Here is a 27,327-nt window from a genome sequence, read left to right on the forward strand (position 1 = left end):
CTATACATTTAAATCTCTAGATATAAGAAGCGAGGACATTTATTTTTGACTGGTTTTCATGTCTGGCAGGTGATCAGATTAAGTAATTTTATTTTTCTCCTTTTTTTGATCGATTCAGAAGTCGTTTGGCACTTAAATAACATCACTCTGTGCCGATTAAACCAAAGGAAATATTTACACGCCAGTAAGAAAGAGGTCGGAGGAATAATAATAATAAGAAGAAGGATTCTATGACCGTCAAAGGATGATGATCAGAATGAAAATTTATTAAACTCTGAAAAAAAAAAAAATATTTGTATGATTTCTTTCGAGAGGAATCAGAAAGTTCCAACGAATGTCGGATCTTATGGTGCCTGTTGATACACACACACACACACACACACACATAGTCACCACTAGTTCATCACAGTCACAACGCATTCACATTATAACACTGACGTCATCACTCCATTGAGAAACGTCTCTTGCACATGTCGTGGTAGTGAGTGATATAAAGAGAGTATAAACACTGGAGCCTTATTTACTGTGTTTAGATAAAAACACAGGGAACTCATTTATTGTAATGTCCTCTTTTATATGAACTTCTTTGCCTCATTTATTTGGGTGTTCAGTGGGTGCATTGTTCATACAAATGCTGTTGCTTTAGATTCAGATTATACTCAAGTGGTAAGAAATAAAGATTATGACCAGGTATTTTGTAAGGGTTTCCTACAGGTGCTGCCGAATGTCTCATTAAGTGTGTATTCTCGTCTGGGCCCCGAACCACGACCTACAGAGCATCGTCGAGAGGAACAACCTGTGAAGCATTCTGTGCTCGAACGCAATCCTTCAAGGAACGAGGGAATCAGCAACCTCAGTGTCGGTCAGCATTTCCTGCCAATTCAGTCGATTTTGGAAGGAGCTGTCTCAGTTGACCCACCTCTTCGCGCCTTTCATTTCAGCACATCCCTCCTCCGCAGGGGAAAATAGTGCCCGTCAGTGCTCCTCGTGCTGTGCACTGTAAGCGTTACTTGAGGTTCTTTGCAGCGTCCCTTCCTTAGGCCCCTAGCTGCAATCCCGTTCACTCCTTTTACTGTACCTCAGTTCATATTCTTTCTTCCTTCTTACTTTCCTCAACCCTTTCCAAACACTTGGGTCATAGTGCAGCTGGGAGGTTTTCCTATTGTTACACTTTTCAAACCCTTTTATAGTACTCTCAATTTTTTTTTCAGCGCTGAATGACCTCATCGTAGGCCCCAGCGCTTGCCCTTTGGCCTAAATTCTGTATTCTATTCTGTTTCAACAAATCCAATGCAAAGTGGAAGCACCTGCGAATTTTGGACATTTCAATCAAGAAACTCACTCAGCTTCCCAAGGGGGTTTCAGAAGTGCCAATAGAGAGTACCATAGACTTCTCACTGTCCCTCCTGAGACGGACATTGCCAACACCAGAGTCAGTTCACCAGTCAGGGAAATTTCAAAGTTTCGATATTTTCTTGACGGTCTTTCGTCCAACTTGGTTTCACAGTTTCCCATTGTTTTTCATCGGTGCAAGTTTATTTATTAAATTATTAATATTAGTGCCACCATTATTACTGTATGATGATAGTACTATGACTATTATTATTAAGAATGATACTGTACTTAAGAGTATGTTATCTTTCCAGCTTATATCAAGAGTGATAAAGGATTACTATTTACTGCAGGTATTATTACGGTTATTAACCTTAGCTTTATTCCGTAAATTCCTTTTCGTCTTTTTTATTTTTTATTCGGATCTTGATTGTATCAGAAAACTGGGGACTTTACTTGCCATATCCATAGACCTTATTTCAAGGGACCTTGATTCTTCAAGGTCACCGACCTAAATATCTGTGACAACATACTAAAATTTGATCTTCAAACTTGTGTAATGTGGTATAATTTTAATTGTTAGGTGATCACAGTAATTTTAAGTTAATATTTTGTATGGTTTGTTGCTTATGAACACTGTTAGTGAAAAAATTACTACTATGTACAGGTATTATACTCAATAGGGATATATATAAACATACATACATATATATATATATATATATATATATATATATATATATATATATATATATATATATATATATATATACAGGGTGTCCATAAAGTCTCTTTACAATTTAAAAAATATATTACAAAGGCAAATGAACAGACAAGTATGTGAAAATTATTACAAAATGAGGAAGTAGATATTGATGTTTTTTTGCCTCATTTAATACACCTCTATATGGGCACCATTAGTTGCTTCGAAGCACATCAAGACGGTGCTCGATTTCTTGCCATGTTCGCTGTAGCATAGCCTCATCAGTGGTGGCAATGGCATCAGTGATCTTATGCTTGAGATCAGTGATGTCTCGTATCTTTGTTCAGTATACGATATCTTTAACATAACCCCATAAAAAGAAGTCCAGGGGAGTGATATCTGGTGAAAGAAGTGGCCTGGAATTGGGCCAACCCTTCCAATCCACCGGTCTGGAAATGTTTGATTTAGGAACCTACGAACATGCAGTCCCCAATGTGGTGGTGCACCATCTTGCTGGAAAATGATGGTTGGTTGAAGGTCATCTAGTTTTGGTGCCACATATTCAGTCAAAAGGTCAAGGTAAACATCTACAGTGATTGATGTCTCATTGAAGAAAAATGAACCAATGATTCGATTGCACATGATCCCACACCACACATTCACCTTTGGACTATCTCGGTGAAGTTCCCTTGTCACATGGGGATGTTCTGATCCCCAGATTCTCACATTATGTGTGTTCAGTTTCCCTGAAACATGAAAGGTGCCTCATCACTCAAACAAACTGGTTGAGGAACGTTTCATCCTCAGAAATTCGTTTCACCCTGTTAACTGCAAACTCTTTTTGTCTTGGTTTATCATTTGGCTCGAGTGCCTGTATGAGGTGCACTTTGTAAGCGTACAATCGTAAGTTTTTGTATAGGGCTTTGTGCACTACTGAACGTGGTAGCTGAAAGTGTCTGGCAGCAGTGCTGATGGATTTTGTAGGAGAACAACCAAAGGCTTGTCTTACAGGATCGATGTTCTCCCCAGATGTTCTTGGTCGTCCACTCATCCCTTTATCCAAAACTGCCCCTGTCTCCATGAACTTCTTGTGCCATGCACGAATTGATGGACGTGACGGTGGATCTCTTCCATACTTAGTTCTGTAGTTTTGCTGAGTCTGCATATCCGATTTTGTTTCAATAAATCATGGCACACATTGTGCCTTTTCTTGAGGAGTAGTCTTTTTCAGGAATTCATTTAACAGTACCTTTTTCATCAACAGGGTACATGAAATACCCAGGTTCAGTGTAATTAAAAACTTTGATAACTGCTGGGTACATAGAACAAATCTTATTAAGATATCTCATCAATGGCTTTTGTAATATATTTATTTTTAAATTGTAAAGAGACTTCATGGACACCCTGTATATTTATATACAGAAAATGTAAAAGATAGGTACAGGGATTTTTTGTACAGTACTATACATGGTATATGGTGAACCAATTTAGAAATGGTTGTTCTGTATTGCTACAATTATTATCATCAGCATTCCATGTTTCTAAATATTGAAATTGATGTTGGGTAACTCGAAAGCCGTCAAATTCTGCCCCATTTGGAAAGTAAGTTTGTCCTGTCCGGAGTTATGGAAAATTATTCACATGTTTCCTTGTCTCCTTTATTCTTGCCTCGCCAGTGACATCCATCTTTTAATTGTTCCTTCAGTCACAGTGATGCTGACCCTCTTGGTTTTTTTTTTTTTTTTTTTTTTTGCTTTTGCCATTTCTATACACATATCTGACACTGACTTTTCAGATTTTTGGTTAAGAAAAAGCCAATATACAAAAACCAAGTTTAAGTGAATAAATATAAGACAGGAGCTTTCAACCTTACGTAAGGCCCTCTTCAGCTGTACTAAACAATAATGTCAAGGTTTACAAAGAAATAAAAATTAACCGCTTATATAAAAACAAGAAGAAATTAAATAGTACGGACTGACAGTTGCCATTTCAACTGCTCTGTTAAAAATTCGTATTTTTACTTTTATTTCTTCGTAAACTTTGTAATTACTGTTTAGTACAGCTGAAGAGGGGTTTAGGGAAGGTCGAAAGCTCCTATTTTCAAATATATTCACTTAACTTGATTCTATACAGTGGCTTCTTAAATATTCAAGAGAGACACGAAGAATGTCTTTTTATAATTGGGTTTCAGATTTTTTCAGACGGGGGGAAAAAAGCCTAAATTCTAAATGATCGCTTCACAGATATTATGTAAAATTGTTATTTTAGTTTGAGGTTCAAGACCAACTCGAAGAAAGTGTTTTTATTACTGGATTTTATCTTTTTTCAGACGGGGAAAAAAGTCGAAATTCTTAATGATTGCTTCGCATATACTTTGTAAAATTGTTATTATAGTTTTAGGTTCCCTCTGATTTATTACAACAAATAGATCGGTGGCGTTGCACTAGATGATATTGTACAAAGATGAAAATGATTTCATGATTAGGATCAGAAATATCTATCTGTCACTGGTTGTTGTCCAGGAATCATTTTGTGGTCATATTTGAACAGTTCACCTTTATACGTAATGTACAGTTTAGTGAAGAGCACCTGCAAGCGATCAGCTTTCCTTTTCACTCCTACTCTTAATTATTCAAACGAGTTGATAGTCTGTTTTTTTTACGAACAAGAAAACATGTTTCGTATATAATTTTGGAGATATGATAAGGCTTTCCAATATGGTTCCGTATTCCTTTTTCAGTAATACCTTTAATTATTCAAAAACGTTAATATTCTGAGTTTTTTTTATGAACAAGAAGACATGTTTCGTATCTAATCTGGAAGATATGATATGGCTTTTCAATATGGTACAACATTCCTTTTTACTCCTACTCTTAATCATTCAAACACCTTGATATTCCGAGGTTTTTTTATGAACAAGAAAACATGTATCGTATATAATTTGGGAGATATATGGCTTTTCAATATGGTTCAATATTCCTTGTCAATCCTACTCTTAATCATTCAAACATGTTGATATTCTGAGTTTTTTTTTTTTTTTGATGAACAAGAAAACATGTTTCGTATCTAATTTGGGAGATATGATAAGGTTTTTCAATATGGTTCCCTATTCCTTTTCAACACTACCCTTAATTATTCAAATATGTTGATATTCTGAGGTTTTTTTATGAACTAGAAAACATGTTTCGTGCCTAATTTGGGAGATATGATAAGGCTTTTCAATATGAATCTTTCAGGTATGGAAATGTCACTAGGGAATTGAATGAAGCTTTTAAAGAAATCCGTGACAGCGGGTTTGGATTCTGTGGAAAACCTCAAATTGTTTCTCTGATTTTTTTTAAAGGTCTTTTTAGTTTAAAGTTCTCGATGGAGCTGAAAGATTGCCAACGAAATGGACTAGGGTGGAAAATGCTTCAAGTACTGTTCACGCTCTTAATGTTTTCAGCTCTCGTTGTCCTCTCTTACCTAGTTGATGTTAAGGGGTTATATACTTAAAACTTGTGTGTGCGTAGGCAAATGAATATATATATATATATATATATATATATATATATATATATATATATATATATATATATATATATATATATATATGTACATATGTATAAAATATAAATATATATACATATATAAAAGATATATGTTATATATATACATATATATATATGTATGTATACATCAAATATATATACATATACATAATTTATTTTTTAATATGCTAGCTTGCTATTCGGCTTTCATCAAACCCAAATAACGGCAAACTGACTCCTTACCAAAATATGTACAATAACTCCCATTGGTGTGTGACACAGTTACCATTATTAACCTGACACCTCACAGTACCCGGAAGATCTCGCCAGAAATAAATCAGCCACTCCAGAAGCAGCGACCACCATAAGTTCCTACATTTGCTCTCAGTAGCTGCATTATGAAGAGTCTCCATTCCCGAGAAACCTCATGTCTTTGTCTGTCTGTCCGTCTGTCTGTTCCTCCACGACGTGAATCGTTTTTTTGCAAAATTTCGCTAACTGCTGCTGCTCTCTGTTGCCCACCTGCAACAACAGCCTGTAAAGCATAATGATGATGATGTGGCCTAAGATATGATGATGATGATCGGCATTTAGAGATGCCTGTGTTTTTTTTTTTTTTTTTTTAGCAAATGTAGCCCAATGTTACGAATCTTCGTAGATCCATGTACGATACTTTGCGAGGTATGGTACATGCCTCATGCACGATAACATCTAGTCTTTGACGTGACTGGTGGGGTAATGCTATGTATTGTTCTTTTCTTTCTTTCTTTCTTTCTTTTCTGTTCTCGTAGGATTAGCATGATGACGAAGGTATAATGTCTCTTTTTGTAGCATTTTGTCTCCTTCTTCTTCCTTTCTGACTGATTTATTATTATCATTATTATATTTCTCCATTGTATTGTTTGACGGGTTGTCAACAACATTGCCACATGATAGCCATGACTTTTACCATCAGAAGTAGAGTTAGTGCTCTCTGGAAGCGGTCTCCAGTCCAGGCTTGGCGCCTCATGGACGCAATACGTTCACAGAATACAAGTAAGTCTCCCGTTCCACTCACAGATCCAAGCCATCACTGCGACAGTGAATGGTAATCTTCCCCCCTTTTTTTTAATAAGTATCCATGTGCTCTCAACTGCTCTCAAATACAGAAATTAAACGAACTCTTTTTGCAATGCACTTTAATAGCGTGTGGTATTCGAAGTAATATAACCTTGGGGCATTTGCCCTTTTGAAACCAACGGCCCTACTTTCAGAGGCAGTCAAATTTCTCAAGTGAACCACAAGCCTTTTGTTTTTTTCAATGATTTTCCAAGTGAATGTGACGCTCCATGACTTCCAGGACTGTGATTCTGAGATTCCAGATCCTTACGAAGTTGCTTCGGTGCTTGAGAAAGGATTTATCAATCAGGCAAATTGATAATCAGCCGAGGCAAAGAGATCGAGAGGAAGAGTTTTTTCTTTTCTTTTGTTTTCAGCCCTCAAGGTCTCCTTCGAAGGTTCTGGGTCACACTGAGACCCTTTCACGGAATGTGGAAGTACAGTTTACATCCATCCGAAATATTCATTTTGATGAAACGTGTGTTCTAGTACTAGGTTAGGGTGTACCTCATCCATCTTTTCTGGAAGATCGTCGTCGATGACTCTGAGGTCGGGGAAGGGACTTGCTGTCTGTATTCATACATAAATACAAACATGTGTTATTGTTTTGATGATTATGTGATCACATATATTATTATTTCATGGTTATGTGGTCATCACCACAGAAGAACTCATCATTTTGCGAAAGCTCGTGTGAGTGATTAACGATAATAATCTGTCAGTCAGTGAGTTGCTGGAATGACAGTGTTCATTCCTCATCCCTCCAGTCATCGGCGATGGTACGCAATAATGATCAATGTTTTTAATCTTTGTTTTAGTCTTTTACATCTTATGTCCAACAACGGGTAACGTATGAATGATCACTGTATTTGTGTCTCAATGTTTTTATTAGTTCTCTCATTCTTCTCCTTCTCCTCCTCCTCCTCCTCCTCCTCTTCTTCTTCTTCTTCTTCTTCTTCTTCTTCTTCTTCTTCTTCTTCTTCTTCTTCTTCATTTTCTCCTCCTCCTCCTCCTCCTCCTCCTTCTTCTTCTTCTTCTTCTCATTCTCTTTCTTCTTCTACAACCCCACGAGTTGTTTTCCATTCTTTTTCACTTATGTAAAAGGTTATTAGAGTTTTTATTAAGACATAGCTGAATGCTGAGTGGAATTTTTTGCCCCTTTGATTTCCTATCTTTGAAGTATTTTCTTTGATGCATGACCGCCCTGCACAAGTAAATAGGTGGGGAATTGAACAGAAAATAGAATAGGGAAGACTTGCAAAACGCTGCAACAATCTGGACCAACAGCCTTGATAATTTTCGCATCACTGAATGGTTGCAGTTTGAACTCTCGTTCTTCCTATCCAACTCTCTTACAAGTATACATTAGTGTTCATTCAGAAGATATATATATATATATATATATATATATATATATATATATATATATATATATATATATATATATATATATATATATATATATAAACTATATATATTATATATATATATATATATATATATATATATATATATATATATATATTTCTTTTAACTCTCTAGTACATGCATACATTAGTGTTCATTCAGAATATATGTATATGTATATATATATATATATATATATATATATATATATATATATACACATGTATACATATACATACACACACACCTATACATACTTATTTCTTATCCAAACCTCGTACATGCATACATTAATGTTCATTCAGAAGACATATATACGTACTTACTATCCAGCCTATTTGAACAAGCATAAGTACAATGGACCAGAAGCACACAAGAAGGCTTTCTGTCAAGAAATGTTAGCGTATGGATGTACGCATGTGTGTGTCCTCCCGCGAAAACATGATACCACTTCCAGAACTTAAAAACACAATATAGAGAATAAATATATTTAAGAAATCCATTTACAGTTTCGAAGCGTCATGTTTCCTGTTGAGTGGATTCCTTATAAATATTTTTTCTCCAATTTGTGTTTTGTATTTCAGGTTTCAAAAAGGCCGATACTGTTCTGTTATCAACGCGACATCATTCCCTGTCTCAGCAACCTTTGCTTCATTTCAATCTGTTCCGAGATTAAAAACGTTTCTTCTTCTTCTTCTTCTTCTTCTTCTTCTTCTTTCTTCTTCTTCTTCTTCTTCTTCTTCTTCTTCTTCTTCTTCTTCTTCTTCTTCTTCTTCTTCTTCTTGTTTCGCTGCATCTTTTCCCACTTCTATGTGGGAAAAGATGTTTTTCTGACAGATTTTCTCCTACACCAGGCTCGGTCAAACACATCGTCCTCTGCCAGTTGTTTGTCTCTCAGATATTCTTTAACTACATCCATCTACCTTCACTTCTTTGGTCTCTCTCTCTCTCTCTCTCTCTCTCTCTCTCTCTCTCTCTCTCTCTCTCTCTCTCTCATCTCTCACCTGGCACCTCCATCTGCATCGCTCTCCTCCCTACGTATGTCTCATCCCTTCTCATCACATGGCCATACCACTGCATTCTTCTTCTTTCCTGGTCCTTCTTTGATAGTTCTAGGACTTTAAGAGTTCCTCGTATTCTTTCATTCTTGATCTTGTCCATTTGTATCACTCCACACATCCATCCAAGCATTTTCATCCCTACCACATCCAATTTCTTCTCTTGCGCTCTCTTCACTGGCCACGTTTCTGCTCCATAAATCAAAGCTGGTCTCACTACTGTCTTATACACTCTTCCTTTAACAAACTGTAACACTTTAACACTTCATTTTAACACTTCTATTTAAAATACTTTATTTCTCATTAACTCCTGAGTGTTGATACTTCTTCTACTGTAGATTTGAGCTACGTAAATCAATTAGTGCTATTGACACGCACACTCCAAACCTTGCTTTTCTCGCGAGAGCCCCAGTCAGAGCTGAGGAAAATTATCATCTCTTTCGAATTCCAAAACAGTAGAGAAAATAAAAAGAGAATTGTTATTGGATAAAAAAGAAAAAAAAAGTGGATAAAGCAAAAGAAAAAAAACTAGAGGGACACAAGATCTTTCCCCCTAACATTCACTAGAGTTCTTTTTCTTCGACCTGTTGTGATTTTAGATCTTAATAATACTGCTTGATCATCACCTCGCCAGCCTCCTCTGTTCCACAGGTCTGCTGCTGAAGTCGAGTTTGGTCGAGTTCAGTTTTGTTGAAAGGTAAAAAAAAAATAAAAAAGCCTCCAGTGAGCTATTGAAAGGGTTGGTAACGTTGGTAATGATTATTGTTATATATATATATATATATATATATATATATATATATATATATATATATATATATATATATATATATATATATATATATATTATATATATACATACATATGTATATATAATATGTGTATGTGTGTTTTTATGAATGTGTATTTATTTATGTATTATGTAAACTTTGATTCACGTTATATATATAAATACATATAAATATTATATAATTATATATATATATATATATATATATATATATATATATATATATATATATATATATAACGAGTTACGTTCGGACGGCCGTTTGTATGTAGGATTGTTTGTAAGTTGGTTACTGTGCTCTTCATGCCCATTGAAGTACAGTCTGATATAAATCAATACAGTACTGTAGTTTTTCTTCCGAAAACACAGTACACAGTGCATACAGTACTGTACGTACAAAATAGGCGCACAAAAAGAATTTGAACTTATAGGTCCAAAGGGGAGCACTCTGAACACAATTTTAATTTGCGATCCTGTTTGTTTGTATCAGTGAATGTTTGTAAGTTGAATGTTCGTAAGTAGGGTAGTAGGGTGGTGTCTATACATACATACAGTATATATATATATATATATATATATATATATATATATATATATATATATATATATATATAGAGAGAGAGAGAGAGAGAGAGAGAGAGAGAGAGAGAGAGAGATTCCTCACGAAAATATTCATACCGGCTATTATATAATTAAAAAAAAAAAGCTTTTTTAATTGGATTTCCTGTAAGATGAAATTTTGGCTGAATTCATTTTCTTCCTCGAGAGAGGAATCGGAAGCCCTTTTAGCTCCGGACGTCGATCGTGAAAGATTAATGAGTGTGTCATTCAGCGCCCAGCCCTCATCTCCAAACTTTCGCCAGCATCGGAAGTTTTAAGGCAACGGGTCCTTCGTCCGCTTTGAAACTGGATGTAAATATGTATATAGGTAGATGGAGACTAAATCAAGGGCCAGGTTACGGAGCCGGAAAGTTTTTCAGAAGGATATGTCCCGCAGGGGTCGGGGGTAGTGCCGTCAGTGCGCCTCACGCGCTGCACTGTAGGCATTACTTAAGGTTCTTTGCAACGTCCCTATCTGCAACCCCTTTCATTCCTTTTACTGCACCTCCGTTCTTATTCCCTATCTTCGATCTGATTTTCCTTAACCCTCTCCTAACAATTGTTTCATGGTGCAACTGCGAGGTTTTCCTCCTGTTACACCTTTCAAACTTTTTTACTGTCAGTTTCCCTTTCAACGCTGAATGACCTCATAGGTCCCAGCGCTCGGCCTTTGGCCTAAATTCTATATTCCAGTTCCAATTCAGAAGAATACAAATAACACAGGCGGCGGTGAAACGACGAACTATAAATTTGTAGATTTGTAAGAATGATAATGTATAGCATCTCGAGCAAGACGGTTGCCTTCACCACAAGACTTAGTGTCCACAGAACTGAAGGGATGAATGTGAAAAAGAATTCTTTCGGATTTGACTGACGGAAGGGGATTCGTGCAAAGTGATGAACGATTTGAATGACGCTGTTTCTTTCGTCTGGATGTTGTTGTCGAAATGATTTGTGTGCAAGGACAGCAGAGAACTTTCACAAAATCATTACCAATATAGCCTCCCTTACTCATTGGAAAACGTTGCTTCCAGTATTCAATTTTCCAATTGAATTATTTATGGAACACTAAGGTACCTTGAATGAATAGATGAACAGACCCTCGAACACTTCATCAAATTTACTGACCAGAGCAGGCGAGGCTGTCAAACAAGCAAGCACTGAAACAGCTGTGGGTAGTGGACGTGAGTATAGCGTGACTAGGACAAGGCGATTAGCCCAAAGTCTCGCTGATGTTATTCAACGAGTCATAGCCAATTGGTTACCTCATGTATTCAATGACACATTTATTCGGTCACTCTCAGCGGCTGGAAAGCCTAACGCCTCCTAGTCACCTGCACTCGAAAGTACCTGTGTGTGTTTTCCACTTTGATATTGTGTGCATATTGGGTAAGTGGTCGATTCACATTTGATCTACTCCTTTGGTCACTAAGAATTGTATTCTTTTTGCCCTTCAAAAACATTTTTGACCACCCATTCGACGACTTAGCCAAAACGTCAGGTCATTTTTTGTTGAATTGAGATTTTCATCTATATGTATTCAGTTATTCTACTGATTTCGTTTTGATATGATTTCCTTTTTTTTGTTTTGTGTTCCTTTTTTTGCATGATCCCCCAGCACAAACTGAGAGACAATACTGTTGCTGGTCAGTACACGGTGATTTATCTATACGGCATCCTCAGTAAAAGATTTTGTTCAGCAGATAATATTATGATGTCTGAGAATTTGATATAAAAAAATGGCAAATGCTTTTTTTTTTTTAGTAGTTTCTTCAGGATTTAGATGTAATTGATGTAATTTAAGATCCGTGCTGCTATCACTCATGAGGCTGCTACTACTACTACTGCTGCTGCTGCTGCCTTTCAAAACCAGTCAAAATGAAGCATATAATTATGACTTGTCTTGCTTCCTCACATAAGGACACACAAGTGATGATGATGAATCTGAAAGAGTAGAATGTCAACACAGAACTTGAGTAGTCAGAAGGAAAGAAAGAAAGAAAGAAAGAAAAGCCATTTACTGAAGAGGCCCTCCACAGTACCATTTGCACCAACCTGTTTTTTTTCATATATTGCACTTAGATTTGACTGATTGATTGATTGTTGCCTTTTTTCAGTTAAGATAAGATTCTGTATAGCACCGATTTTTACACCCTGTTCACCCATTAGCCTCTCCACCCCACCCCCCAGCCCTCCCCCCACTCATATATTTTTAGGGCTTTTTTCCGACATTTTCTGTGTGTGTGTTTCCCCTTAATTATCATTTCCAAAAAGTGGAGCAGTTTCATTTATGTACGCAGTTTTTAATGCTTTCATGATGAGCAGTTATATACAATGTACCTGTAGTGTGTTATTAGCCTGATTCTCACTTATATTACCTTTTGGGTCACGAGTAGATTTAATGATGAACTTTGTGAGTCATGACTGTCTTCATCATCATCATCATCATCAGTATCATTATTATCATTGTTATCATCATCTTGCATAAAACTCGTTCGTTCTTTTTTTTCGTTGCTTCATTATTCCTTGGTTAAATGTTTCGGTTTGTGCAAGTTTATTTTCTAATTACAATGATAAGGATCTATGCACACACACACACACACACACACACACACACACACACACATATATATATATATATATATATATATATATATATATATATATATATATATATATATATATATATATATATTATATATATATATATGTATGTATATATAACTATATATATATATATATATATATATATATATATATATATATATATATATATGTGTGTGTGTGTGTATGTATATATATATATATATATATATATATATATATATATATATATATATATATATATATATATATATATATATATATATCTGTGCGTATACACGACACATTTACATAAGCACACAGACATAAATTTAGTTTTCTTGTCTTCTTTTTTATCATTCCCTTTTAATTAGAATTTTTCCGTTTGTCTTAAATTATTCTCTATATATTAATTCTCTCTCTCTCTCTCTCTCTCTCTCTCTCTCTCTCTCTCTCTCTCTCTCTCTCTCTCTCTCTCTCTCTCTCTCTCTCTCAAGCTTTGTACGAAAGGTTTTTCGTGTGTTTTTGCTTTTCCGTTATTATTAGAAATTGTATGAATTGTTTTTAATCTTTTTTGTAGCCATACTCTGCGCCTGCGGTCCTGAGCTTATTTTCAAGTTATTTTTGAAAATCAAGTTATTTTGGTGATTTGTTTTTTCTAGGTTTTTTCAGATGTGTTCCTGTATCGCCGTTTTATTATGTCTGACAATTTCTGGTTTTTATTTATTTTCAGTTTTTTAATTTCCGTTTTCATAATCATTCATTCTCGCTGGTGTTTAATATTCATCTCCATCGCCTAATGACTAATGAATAAATCCTAATTTTAATCTAGTGTATTTTCCCAGTCCCTGCAAAACAAAACCCTTCAGTGAAATCCCAAAATAAATACTTTAAGGGGGTGCTACTTTCCCTCCCTCCCTCCCCATTTTTAAAAATATAAGTAGAAAGTCCTTTTGGTTCCCCACGTTTAACTTCTTCACCAACAAATTCCTCCAACATGTAAAAGATGTCCAGAGAAGTACTTGCCCCCTCCCCTCCTCCAACATTCCCCAACCCCAAAGTATACTTACCAACCCCCTTGCCCTCTTCCTCCCTCCCCCCTCTCTCTCTCTCCCGATGATGTCAGAACGAAGGTTCAAGGCAGTATAACACGCACCACCCACAGGTCTGGACATAGTTTGCGATCATGCAGACGACAAGCACGTGCGCAGCGCCCTTGACATCCTGAAGAGGAAGCCCTTCACCATCTACTGGATGAAGTTCCGCAACTGCAAGATGCCCCGCGTGCCCGACTACCTCTTCCTGGGGCTGCAGGTGAAGCACCTCAACATCATCCGGAGCAACGTCAGCACCGTCGAGAGGTCCTCCCTGTCGGCTCTCGGCATGACCCTCCAGTCCCTCGACCTGGCCAACAACAACATCAGAGAGGTGAGGACAATAGCAACAACATCAGAGGTGAGGACAACAGTAACATTATCAGAGGTGAGGACAACAGTTATATCAAGAGGTGAGGACAATAGCAACAACATCAGAGGTGAGGACAACAGTTATATCAGAGGTGAGGACAATAGCACCAACATCAGAGTGTGAGGACAAAAGCACCAACATCAGAGGTGAGGACAATAGCAACAACATCAGAGCTGAGGACAGTAGCAACAACATCAGAAAGGTGAGGACAATTTCAACAACATCGGAGGTGAGGACAGTAACATCTGAGGTGAGGGCTACAATAACAGAAGTAATTACAGTAATAGAGGGGTGAGAAGTTAGGACAATGACATCATTGTGGTAAGAATAATAACATCAGGAAGGTGAGGACAGCAACAACAAAGAGGCGAGGACAACAATATCAGAAAGGTGAGGACAACCACATTAGAGAGGCGAGGACAGTGAGGACAACAATAGCGGAGATGTGAGGACTGCAACACTATCAGAGAGGTGATAACAACTATATATGAAAGGTGAGGACAACCTCAGAGAGTTGAGGACAATAATGTCAGAGAGGGAGGACATTGTCATCACAGAGGTGAGGAATGAGGACAACAACAGTATCAGACATTGAAGGCAGTAACATCAGAGAAGTGAGGACAACAACAATATCAAAGAGGTGAGGACAATAACATCAGAGAGGTGAGGACATGAACAATATCTGAGAGGTTAGGACAACAACATCAGAGAGGTGAGGTCAGTAATATCAGAGGTGAGGACAACAACATCATCAGAGAGGTGAGGGGTGAGGACAACAATATATATATATATATATATATATATATATATATATATATATATATATATATATATATATATATATATATATATATATATACGTCATCTTAAACGGTAACGTCAAGAGTTTTTCACCGATTTCCCTTCTTTTAGTTTTCTGAAAAGAAAACTATTGAGATGGTTTTGTCTGTCCGTCCGCACTTATTCTGCCCGCCTTCAGATCTTAAAAACTACCGAGGCTAGAGGGCTACAAATTGGTATGTTGATCATCCACCCTCCAGTCGCCGACCATACCAAATTGCAGCCCTCTAGCCTAAGTAGATTCTATTTTATTTAAGGTTAAAGTTGGCCATATTCGTGCATCTGGCAACGATATAGGCCAGGCCACCACCAGTCCGTGGTTAAAGTTTCGTGGGCCGCGGCTCATACAGCATTATGCCGAGACCACCGAAAGATAGATCTGTTTTCGGTGGCCTTGATTATACCATGTAGCGGCTGTACAGAAAACTCGATTGCGCCGAAAAAACTTCTGCTCATTTTTTACATGTTTATTTATAATTTATATCTTTGTATATTTTTGCGCTCTTTTCATTTTCTCCTGTGTTTCCTCCTTTAATTCATTCGTTCTCTTCCGGATATTCCTCCCCAGTTTCATGTGTGTGCCCCTTAGGAGGTTAGCCGTCAATGCAACTCCCGTGGTACACTGTAGGCATAACTAAAGGGTTTCAGAGTCATCCCTATGGCCCGCAGCTGCGCCTTTTTTTTTTTTTTTTTTTTTTTTTTTTTTTTTTTTGCATTTTACTTCACCTCCTTTCCCTCTTCCTTTCTTCAGTCTTGCTGTTCAACCCCTGTAACCAATACTTCTTAGTGCATCTGTGGGGATTTCTCTCAGTTCCATCTTCAGAACCTTGTACTTCTCCTTTATTTTCTGAATCGCTTTATCTTGCTGTCCAACCACTCCAACTCCCTCCTTCCGCCGTCTTAAGCACTGGTGACTGAAAATGCCCCAGTGCTTGACCTGACAGATCAGTTTCATAAAATCAACCATTTTTTGTGCGCTTTATTTTACCTTTCCTATTTCACGATATTTCCGTATGTTCATTCCTTATCTCAGTGCTATTCTCCTTCATCTTGCTTCTATGTATCAAGATTTTGCTCTGTTTTTACCCCTCGTAGGGGGGTCAGTGCACCTAACGTGGTGCACTGTAGGCATCACTTAAGGTTTTTTGTAGCTTCCCGACGGCTCTAGCTGCAACCTCTTTCATTCATTCCTTTTCCTGTACCTTCGTGCATATTCGCTTTCTTCCGTCTGACTTTCCTCCTGTTACACCTTTCAAACATTTTTGCTCTCAGTGTCCCTTTCAGCTCTGAATGACCTCATCATAGGTCCTAGCGCTTGGCCTTCGGCCTAAATTTTATATCCCAATATTCTATATTCTATTTTTCCCGTTATCGTTACGTTTCCTTCATTTTCCAGCTCCCTGGTTCATTACTTTTTCCCCGGTGTTTCATTTCCTATTCACGGGCGCGCCTTGGGAGGCGTTCAGCCCAGGGAAAGCTCCTTCGCAAAGTTATAAACAAGACAAATACGAGGCCTCCAGCAGCAGCCTAGAGGCGAGTCGAGGAACTAGGCTCCCTAAAGTAAATTATGACTCTCCGGATCTCTTGGCTTGAAAAGTTATTATTGGGGGCGTGGGGGTAAAAAAGGGTTATGGGGAGGGGGTCTAGGAATAACTGATGGACGCAAGAATTTCACGGACACGCGCTTATTAATCAAGTAGGTAGAAACAGGAATGATTCCTTCTTCTAGAAAGTAACCGGTGTTCATATTATATTTATGAGAAATGCTTTCATCGACCCTAAACAAATATCTGACCACAAGATTCTTCGCTTCCTCGTGGTGTCGTCGGTGCACCTTACATGGTGCACTGTAGGCTCGACAAAAAGGTGTTTGCAGCATCCCTTAGGCCCCTGGTCACTTGAAAGCCTTTTACTTTACTTCCGTTCACGCTTCATTTCTTCAGTTTTGCTGTCCAACCTCTCTAGCTATTGCTTCTTAGTGCCATTTCCACCTTTTGATCCTTGCACTTTCACACCTTCTAGGTATCTTTATATCTTGCTGTCCAACTTCTCCAACTCCCCCTTTTCACTTTCTTAAGACTAAATTTCATGAATTTTTAGTTCGAATTCTTCTTGTGGACAAAAGAATGGTCAGAATGAGAAAACAGTGACCTTCTAGACGAATAACTGTCAGTTGATCAGTAACTGTTGACAGAAGACTGTCTCAGAATTTTAGATGGCAGAAGAATGTCCCAGAATATGAAACGAAGGAAGAGTAACATAAATCAACTAAGACAGAAAGATGCTAAAATGACCAAGCGATAGAATAAGAACTCTCAGACGTTGAAATAACAGACAATGAATGAGTCACATGATCAAACAGTACTAAAAGAAAAACTTTGAATGTCAGATGACAGAAGAATGGCCCAGAATATCAGATGAAAGAAGAATGACCCAGAATATCAGATGACAGAAGAATGGCCCAGAATATCAGATGACAGAAGAATGGCCCAGAATATCAGATGACAGAAGAATGGCCCAGAATATCAGATGACAGAAGAACAATAACAGAAATCAAATGACGGAAGAATGACCCAGAATATCAGATGACAGAAGAATGGACCAGTAAATCAGATGACAGAAGAACATGGAGAGAAATCAAATGACGGACGAATGACCCAGAATATCAGATGACAAAAGAATGACCCAGAATATCAGGTGACAGAAGAGTGGCCCAGAATATCAGATTACAGAAGAACAAGGACAGATATCAAAAGACGGAAGAATGCCCTGAATATCAGATAACTGAAGAACAAACATATCAAAAGACGAGATGACTCATGACGAAGAATGGACCAGTTCAGGTGAAAAAGAGTAACCCAGAACATCAGATGACAGAATATCTGGAGAGAAATGACAGAACAATGACTCAGAATATCAGGTAACAAAAGAATGGCCCAGAGTATCAGTTGACAGAACAATGACTCAGAATATCATATTACAGGTAAAGGACAGACATCAAAAGACGTGAATGCCCAGAATATCAGATTGACAGAACAATGACTCAGAATGATCAGGTAAGTTCAGAAGAGTGGCCCAGAATATCCGTTGACAGAACAATGACTCAGAATATCAGGTAACAGAAGAGTGGCCCAGAATATCAGTTGACAGAACAATGACTCAGAATATCAGGTAACAGAAGAGTGGCCCAGAATATCAGTTGACAGAACAATGACTCAGAATATCAGGTAACAGAAGAGTGGCCCAGAGTATCAGTTGACAGAACAATGACTCAGAATATCAGGTAACAGAAGAGTGGCCCAGAATATCAGTTGACAGAACAGTGACTCAGAATATCAGGTAACAGAAGAGTGGCCCAGAATATCAGATGACTGACGAACAAGGACAGATATCAAAAGACGGAAGAATGGCCCAGAATATCAGGTGACTAAAGAATGGCTCAGAATATCAGACGACAGAAGAGTGGTCCAGAATATCAGATGACAGACGAACAAGAACAGATACCAATAGACGGAAGAATGACCCAGAATGTCAGATGACAAAAGTATGACCCAGAATATCAGATGACAGAAAAGTGGCTGAGAATATCAGAAGCATGGCCCAGAATATAAGACGACAAAAGAATGGCTGAGAATATCAGGTGACAGAAGAATGGCCCAGAATATCACATGACAAAAGAGTGGCCCAGAATATGAGATAATGGAAGAACGAGGACAGATATCAAGAGACGGAAGAATGACTCTTGAGAACAGACTACAGGAGAATGACTATCAGGACAGCTGATCAAAATACAAAAATGACCCCCAGGTGAACAAAGGGACTTTCAGACGGAATCCTCACTCGACCAGATTCTTGAAGAAACCGAAGAGAAAGAAAGAGAGTAAAGAGAGAAAGCTCCTTCGTGCAAGGCTTGAATGTTGCTTCTCATTGACTTGCAAATGCCTAGCAGAACAAAAAAGTTTGCAATTGCAAGTGGCTGGAAATTGAAAGCTCTGTTGGAGGAGAATCTTCGTCAAAATTCTTGCTTTCGCAAAAGAAGGACGAAATGTCAAGACGAAGCGTCAAGACTTGTCATTCTCTTTCGCCCGTCCGTCTACCTATGTCTCTCTGGTCATCGTGACGTCACGGCAACACTCTCGGATGACACGAGAAACTAGTTAGACTGGGGAGTGACTCGTCTGGGGCAAAATTGATAGTAAGGAAAAGTTGAAAAAGCTAGCGAAAGCGTTCAAGGTATTTGCAAGTTTGACAGGTTGAAATTTCAAGAAAGGGTAAATGCGCAGTGAATATCTCTAGAAATGATGATAAAAGGATAGTAATTGAAATATTTGGAAGCAGGTATGGGTAACGAGTTTTGCGTTAAATGTCTGTGATGGAGTGGAAGGTAGGAAATTCTCTCTCTCTCTCTCAAAGAGTTCATAATGAATATTGTTACATCATTATAACATTCGCATGTTGATGTGAGTCTGTGGGCTCTGTAGAATATGGTAGTAAATGTATCGTTATTAAAATTCTTAAACATATTCTCTAAAGGATGGGTTATATAATCCAGAGAAATTATCCTTTCTGTAAAAGGGAATGCCACTGTTCTTGTAGATGTTTCTGAATTTCTCTCTCTCTCTCTCTCTCTCTCTCTCTCTCTCTCTCTCTCTCTCTCTCTCTCTCTCTCTATATATATATATATATATATATATATATATATATATATATATATATATATATATATATATATATATATATATATATATATATATATATACATACATATGTATATATATATATATATATATTTATATATATTGTGTATGTATGCGATATAATATAAATATAAATATATATGTGTGTGTGTATGTAAGCTTCACAAGAACGGATATAATAGAGGCGGAAGTAGCGTAAAATCGGGGAAAAAAATTTAGCATCAATAAAAACAGAAGAAAAGAAAGAACCAAAAAGAGACTTCGGCGAGAGAGAGAGAGAGATCTCTTAACGACTCGGCGATTTAGCCTCTGTCCGGAGTCTGACGAGAAAAAAAAAAGGGTCAGAATCTATGAAATTATAATGACGCGTAATGGATACGCCATTATTTTTGCTCTGTTTTCTATCTCTCCACTCAGTGGATGCCTGGGAGGAGGGAGGGAGGAAGAGAGGTACTCTCAGAGCAGAGATTCTTTTGGTGTTTCTTGATCGAGTGGATTTTGTAGCGCTTATGTTTCCCGAGGGACGTTGAACTCTAGGCTCATCTCTCTGTACCCCGTAGAGAGGTGGTGCCGTCGGTGCACCTCACGCGGTGCACTGTAGGCATTACTTAAGGTTCTTTGCAGCGTCCCTTCGATCCCTAGCTGCAGTCCATTTGATTCCTTTTACTGTACCTCTGTTCATATTCTCTTCTCTCCATCTTACTTTCCTCAGCCCTTTCCCAACAATTGTTTCGCAGTGCAACTGCGAGGTTTTCCTCCTGACAAGAGGAAAACCTAAGGGGTAACATAGGTTCCAGCGCTTGTCCTTTGGCCCAAATTCTATATTCTATTCTCCGTTCTATTATCCCGCTGTCGTATTTTCATTGACCGTAAAACAGAGCATTAGTCAGGGGCATTTTACTAAAGCAAAAAAAAAAAAAAAAAAATAAAAGAGAGAGAAAATAGGAAAAGAAAATGAAGTAATACAAACGGCTCTTACAAAAAAAATTTAATGAAGAAACGAGAATTGAAAGCGGACCTTTCGACCTCCTCAGAGTTAATTGAAGTATGTCTGAAAAGTGAGAATCTCTCTCTCTCTCTCTCTCTCTCTCTCTCTCTCTCTCTCTCTCTCTCTCTCTCTCTCTCTCTTTTCGTTATTCATGTAACTGTGGGCGTGCAGTGATTCAGTGCAAATGATTGAAATTTAACATTCTCTTGTAATTGTTATTAAAAAAGTGAACTTTGGAATTCTCTTTTAACTTCTTTTTTTTTCTGGCTTGTTTACTTTCTAGAAAATACAGGAATATCGCCATTTGTGTGGTTAATTACATCCAAGCCTGCTTACTTTTCGCTTTTTGCTTCAAGTCTGGGCTACAAAACGACCATAGTATGCCCTGCCCCTTGACCCTTTTCGCATGAAGAGGAAAAAAAATGGCCGTCAATTTTCCGAAGGAAAATCTGTGTTCTTCGGGAAGGAAAAGAAAAAAATCCTGACCACCCTGGATGAAGTCACCTTTTTTTTTTTTGGTCTATGTCTGATCTTCTTCCAGATTTGGCAAGCAAATAAAAATCTCTCTCCCTTCAATTTCTCGGTGCAAGAACCAACGTTTTCATCTCCGTCAGAGAAAGATTTCCTCTCTCTCTCTCTCTCTCTCTCTCTCTCTCTCTCTCTCTCTCTGCTTTTGCGGAGAAAAGGATTTTTTTTCTTTTCCAGTCTTTCGGGGCAAGGCTCATCCTTTTCAACATACCAAAAGGATTTTTTTTCCTGAAAAGAAATGGTAATCCTCCTTTCTTTCTCTGAAGGTAAAACCGTGCGTATGTTTCAACTACAAGAATAACTCATTTTTTTCTCTTTTTTTCGGTCGTTCTGTTTCTTTACGATATTCTCAATGTTTATTGACAAGAGTGGAGGCTGGCATAAATGTTGTATACCTAGGTCTGTAAACTATGGAGTGAATTACGTGGAAGCATCCTAAATTAACCTTTCGTAACCTTAACTAACGTAACCTCACCTAATCTAGGCTGCAGTACCTTACCCATCATGAGAGTCTAGTATGCTCCGTCAACATCGTGCATATTTAGTCTTTTGGTTTCCTAATATTTTTAGTCCTATCACGCGTTTTGTTATAATGATGAGGATGCATTTTAAGATACGTCCAATTGTATGTAATTCATATTTATCCCCAGCACTCTCCCACCAGTAAGTGAAAATTAAGAGAATTTTATTGGAGTTTTTTAGGAGATATTTTCTGACCATACTGACACATGGAATCCCATACGTACAAATGGGCTTCGTACACGAAGGTAATAACATAGCAGTGAAAAATGACTGTGCTGACAAGCAAGTGAGTACATCCCGGTTCATATCAGCTGACAAGCAAGTGGGCAAGTCCCAGATCTTATCACCTGATAAGCAAGTGGGTAAGTCCCAGTTCTTATCAGCTGACAAGCAAGTGGGTAAGTCCCAGTTCTTATCAGCTGACAAGTAATTGGGTAAGTCCCTGTTCTTCAGCTGACAAGCAAGTGGGTAAGTCCAAGTTCTTATCGACAGACAAGTAATTGGGTAAGTCCCAGTTCTTATCAGCTGACAAACAGGTGGGCAAGTCCCAGTTCTTATCAGCTGACAAGTAGGTGGGTAAGTCCCAGTTCTTATCAGCTGACAAGCAGGTGGGTAAGTCCCAGTTCTTATCAGCTGACAAGCAAGCAGGTAAGTCCAAGTTCTTATCAGCTGACAAAACAGGTGGGTAAGTCCCAGTTCTTATCAGCTGACAAGCAGGTGGGTAAGTCCTAGTTCTTATCAGCTGACAAGCAGGTGGGTAAGTCCCAGTTCTTATCAGCTGACAAGCAGGTGGGTAAGTCCCAGTTATTATCAGCTGACAAGCGGGTGGGTAAGTCAAGTTCTTATCAGCTGACATGGGTGGGTAAGTCCCAGTTCTTATCTGCTGACAAGCAGGTGGGTAAGTCCCAGTTCTTATCAGCTGAGAAGCAGGTGGGTAAGTCCAAGTTCTTATCAGCTGACAAGCAGGTGGGTAAGTCCCAGTTCTTATCAGCTGACAAGCAGGTGGGTAAGTCCCAGTTCTTATCAGCTGACAAGCAGGTGGGTAAGTCCAAGTTCTTATCAGCTGACAAGTAGGTGGGTAAGTCCCAGTTCTTATCAGCTGACAAGCAGGTGGGTAAGTCCAAGTTCTTATCAGCTGACAAGCAGGTGGGTAAGTCCCAGTTCTTATCAGCTGACAAGCAGGTAGGTAAGTCCTAGTTCTTATCAGCTGACAAGCAAGTGGGTAAGTCCAAGTTCTTATCAGCTGACAAGCAGGTGGGTAAGTCCCAGTTCTTATCAGCTGACAAGCAAGTGGGTAAGTCCAGTTCTTATCAGCTGACGAAGCAGGTGGGTAAGTCCAGTTCTTATCAGCTGACAAGTAGGTGGGTAAGTCCAGTTCTTACCAGCTGACAAGCAGGTGGGTAAGTCCCAGTTCTTATCAGCTAACAAGCAAGCGGGTAAGTCCCAGTTCTTATCAGCTGACAAGCAGGTGGGTAAGTCCAAGTTCTTATCAGCTGACAAGCAGGTGGGTAAGTCCAAGTTCTTACCAGCTGACAAGTAATTGGGTAAATCCCATTTTTTATCAGCTGACAAGCAAGTGGGCAAGTCCTTGTTCTTAACAGATAAGTATGGCTTGTCTAAACACTCTCAGTCATTGTAATGAGTATGTTCAGTCAGCCAAAGTTATGCTGTGTGAGGAAATTAGTATATATTTCGTATGTGATGCGTCGTGTGTGGAGAATGTTTTATTATGACCCTTTTGACCTGTCAGGTTGAGTAACCCTGTTCAGTAATACTGGCATTTCTGTAGAATATGTCCTTGCTGATACCCTCATCTCGCTATATGAAGAATACGAAGAATAAGGCTTTGCTTTTTGATGAGTAATGCACTTACGAATAGAGATAATTTCATGATGAATATGCACAACCTGATGAAAGACCTCTCTGATGAATAGGCCTCATATTTGTATTCCCGCCTCTTTTTGTCAGAAATGCGGCGTCTAAACGTGTGACGTAGACTTAGAGTGAGCCTCATATTCCAACCATTACGCAAATGGGAGACATTCGTTCATTTCCTTTGATATTCGGGGCGTCAATTTATGCGTCCCAGGAGGACGCAGGTTCATCGAGGTATCTTTCAACGTAGGAATTTCTGCGTCATTTTTTAAACTCGTAGTTTATGAGGGCAGAGCCGTTTCACGGAGAAAAGTATTCGGTAAATTGTCCTTTTGTTGTGCTAATGGTTTTTCAATTCATTTTTATTTTGTTGTTAGGCCTTAGCTTAACATAGCCTAACTTAACCCAAGCTAACGTACGCAACCTAATATGAAGGTTGCATAATCCAGTCTATTGCAGAGGCAGATTTCAGTGACTATAAATTTGAGACAGTTTTAACTGTGAAAATAACTGGGTTTCTTCTTGTTAAATGCACTTAGATGGAGATTTGTGAAGTCTTGACAGTTATGACATATATATATATATATATATATATATATATATATATATATATATATATATATATATATATATATATATATATATATATATATATATATATATATAGAGTGCATATACAGTGTCTAAAAATTTGCCAACGTATAAACACAATATTTTAAGAAGCAGAGCCCCAGCAGACACAACCGCAGGTATTTTGGTCTTCCATTTGCACAAATCCGAGGCTTTAACCAAAGTCAAAGTCACCCCGTGACTTACCATCCCTAAAAGTATAATCCTAATCCGGCATTTTGTGTGTGTTTTGTCTTTGTTTACGTCTGTTTGCGTCCTCCGTCATGTATTTTTTACGTATGTTGACGTTTGTTAAATTCCTCCCTCAGGTACAGTATTTTTTCGACGTTTGTTTATTATGTTGACGTTTGTTTAAGTCCTCCATCAGGCATTGTTGACACTTGTTTACGTCCTCCATCAGGTATTGTTTACGTTTGTTTACGCTTGTTACGTCCTCCATCAGGTATTGTTTACGTGTGTTGACGTTAGTTCTAGTTCTCCATCAGGTAATATTTACGTTTGTTGACGCTTGTTTACGTCCTCCATCAGGTGTTGTTTACGTGTGTTGACGTTAGTTCTAGTTCTCCATCAGGTATTATTTACATTTGTTAACGTTTATTAAATTCCTCCATTAGGTATTGTTTACATTTGCCATCAGGTATTGTTTACGTTTGTTGACGTCCTCCATCAGGCATTGTTTATGTTTGTTAACACCCTCCATCGGCTATTGTTTATGTTAATGTTTGTTAAATTCCTCCATTAGTTATTGTTTACGTTTGTTTACGTCCACCATCAGGTGTTGTTTATGTTTCTTGACGTTTGTTAAATTCTCCTCCATTAGGTATTGTTTACGTTTGTTTACATCCTCCATCAGGTATTGTTCACATTTATTGACTTTTTTTTACGTCCTCCATCAGGAATTGTTTACATTTGTTGACATTCGTTTACGTCCTCCAGCAGGTATTGTTTGCATTTGTTACGCCCTTCATCAGGTATTGTTTACATTTGTTTATGTCCTCCATCAGGTATTGTTGACGTTTGTATACGTCCTCCATCGGTTATTGTTTACATTTGTTTATATCCTCCATCAGGTATTTTTACGTTGTTGACGTTTGTTTACGTCCTCCATCAGGTATTTTTAACGTTCATTGACGTTTGTTTACGCCCTTTCAGGTATTATTGACGTTTATTGACGTTTATGTCCTCCATCAGGTATTGTTCACGTATTGTTTATGTTTGTTGACATTTGTTTACATCCTCCACCAGATGTTGTTTACATCCTTCATCAGGTATTCTTTACGATTGTTGACATTTGTTTACATCCTCTATCAGGTATTGTTTACGTCCTCCGTCAGGTATTGTTTATGTTTGGTGACATTTGTTTACATCCTCCACCAGGTGTTTTTTATGTCCTTCACCAGGTATTGTATACATTTGTTGACCTTTGTTGACATCCTCTATCAGGTATTGTTTACGTCCTCCAACAGGTATTGTGTACGTTTGCTGACATTTATTTACATCCTCCACCAGGTTTTGTTTATGTCCTTCAACAGGTATTGTTTACGTTTGTTGACATTCTTTTACATCCTCTTTTAGGTATTGTTTACGTCCTCCGTCAGGTATTGTTTACATCTTCCATCAGGTATTGTTTATGTCCTCCATCAGGTATTGTTTACGTTGGTGACGTTCTTTTACGTCCTCCACCAGGTACCCACGGTTGCCCTGAATACGCTGAAGGTCCTGACGTTTTTGAACCTGAATTTCAACCAGATTCAGGTGATCAACAGCGGTGCCTTCGGCGGGCTGACCGTGCTGGAACGACTGAGTCTCTACGAGAACAAAATCTCACACATTGACGACAACGCCTTCAAAGGGATTGGCAGGTAAGGCGCTGAAGGCAGCTTCTGTTATTGTGTTATAGTTAGGCGGGGTTTTGGTAACATCGTATGTTCATCACTTCACTAAGGCATTTTGAGTTCGCAAACATTAAATGTGACTTGCAGAAATAATACAAGGAAAGAAGTAGGTGGATGGGGATTAATCCGTCCCTAGTTTGACGAACTGACCTAAGCCATTTTTTCCACATTTTGAGAAAATGGGCTTCAAAGACTTATATATTATTCAGAGCTTCTATTTAGCTCATCTTTCGTGCAAATTTTGTTGGAAAATCTGACAATGCAGACAGCTGAAATTTTGTTGTTATAGAGTATCAAAAACTGAGACACTTTGACTGGAAAACTCAGAAACTTGAACAAAAATGGGATACGCCAATTCGTCAAAACAGGGACGAATCTGTACTTTTCTCTGAAATCCAAGGGAATAATACAACGGTGATATTTAGCTTCTTTACAAAATGTTTTCTTTTTTTGTTTGGTATGAAAACCTCTTTTAAAAGTCAAGAGATTCATGTTTTTATTTCTTATAGTGAGATGCGACGGTTTTAAACACAGAATTACAGGATAATTTGAGATGGTGTAGTGACTTGGTTTAAAGGGAGCGGACATTAAAGATTGGTCTCTGACTACCCTACGTTTGGATGGTACTGATTGCAGGTAGGTAAATTCCAACCTAAGTGCATCCACGTGGTGCACAGTAGGCTCTAATAAAGAATGTTTGCAATGTCCCTTCGGCCCGTAGCTGCAAACACTTTTTAGCCGTTTACTGTACCTCCATTTCCGCTTTCTTTCTTCCATCATTTTG

General features: G+C 38.0%; 1 protein-coding gene across 12 annotated transcripts in view; it reads left to right on the forward strand.

The window, feature by feature from the left end:
- Window positions 1-27,327, forward strand: part of LOC136825269 (leucine-rich repeats and immunoglobulin-like domains protein 3) — a 62,870-nt gene that overhangs the window by 1,234 nt on the left and 34,309 nt on the right. For all 12 annotated transcript variants that reach the window (XM_067081325.1, XM_067081326.1, XM_067081328.1 and 9 more), the window contains exons 2-3: window positions 14,267-14,529; window positions 26,335-26,510. In XM_067081325.1, coding sequence (XP_066937426.1) covers window positions 14,267-14,529; window positions 26,335-26,510 — 439 coding nt within the window. The remainder of the gene's footprint in view (window positions 1-14,266; window positions 14,530-26,334; window positions 26,511-27,327) is intronic.

Source organism: Macrobrachium rosenbergii, chromosome 37 (genome assembly GCF_040412425.1).
Source record: "Macrobrachium rosenbergii isolate ZJJX-2024 chromosome 37, ASM4041242v1, whole genome shotgun sequence".
In the NCBI taxonomy this organism is placed as follows: Eukaryota; Metazoa; Arthropoda; class Malacostraca; order Decapoda; family Palaemonidae; genus Macrobrachium; species Macrobrachium rosenbergii.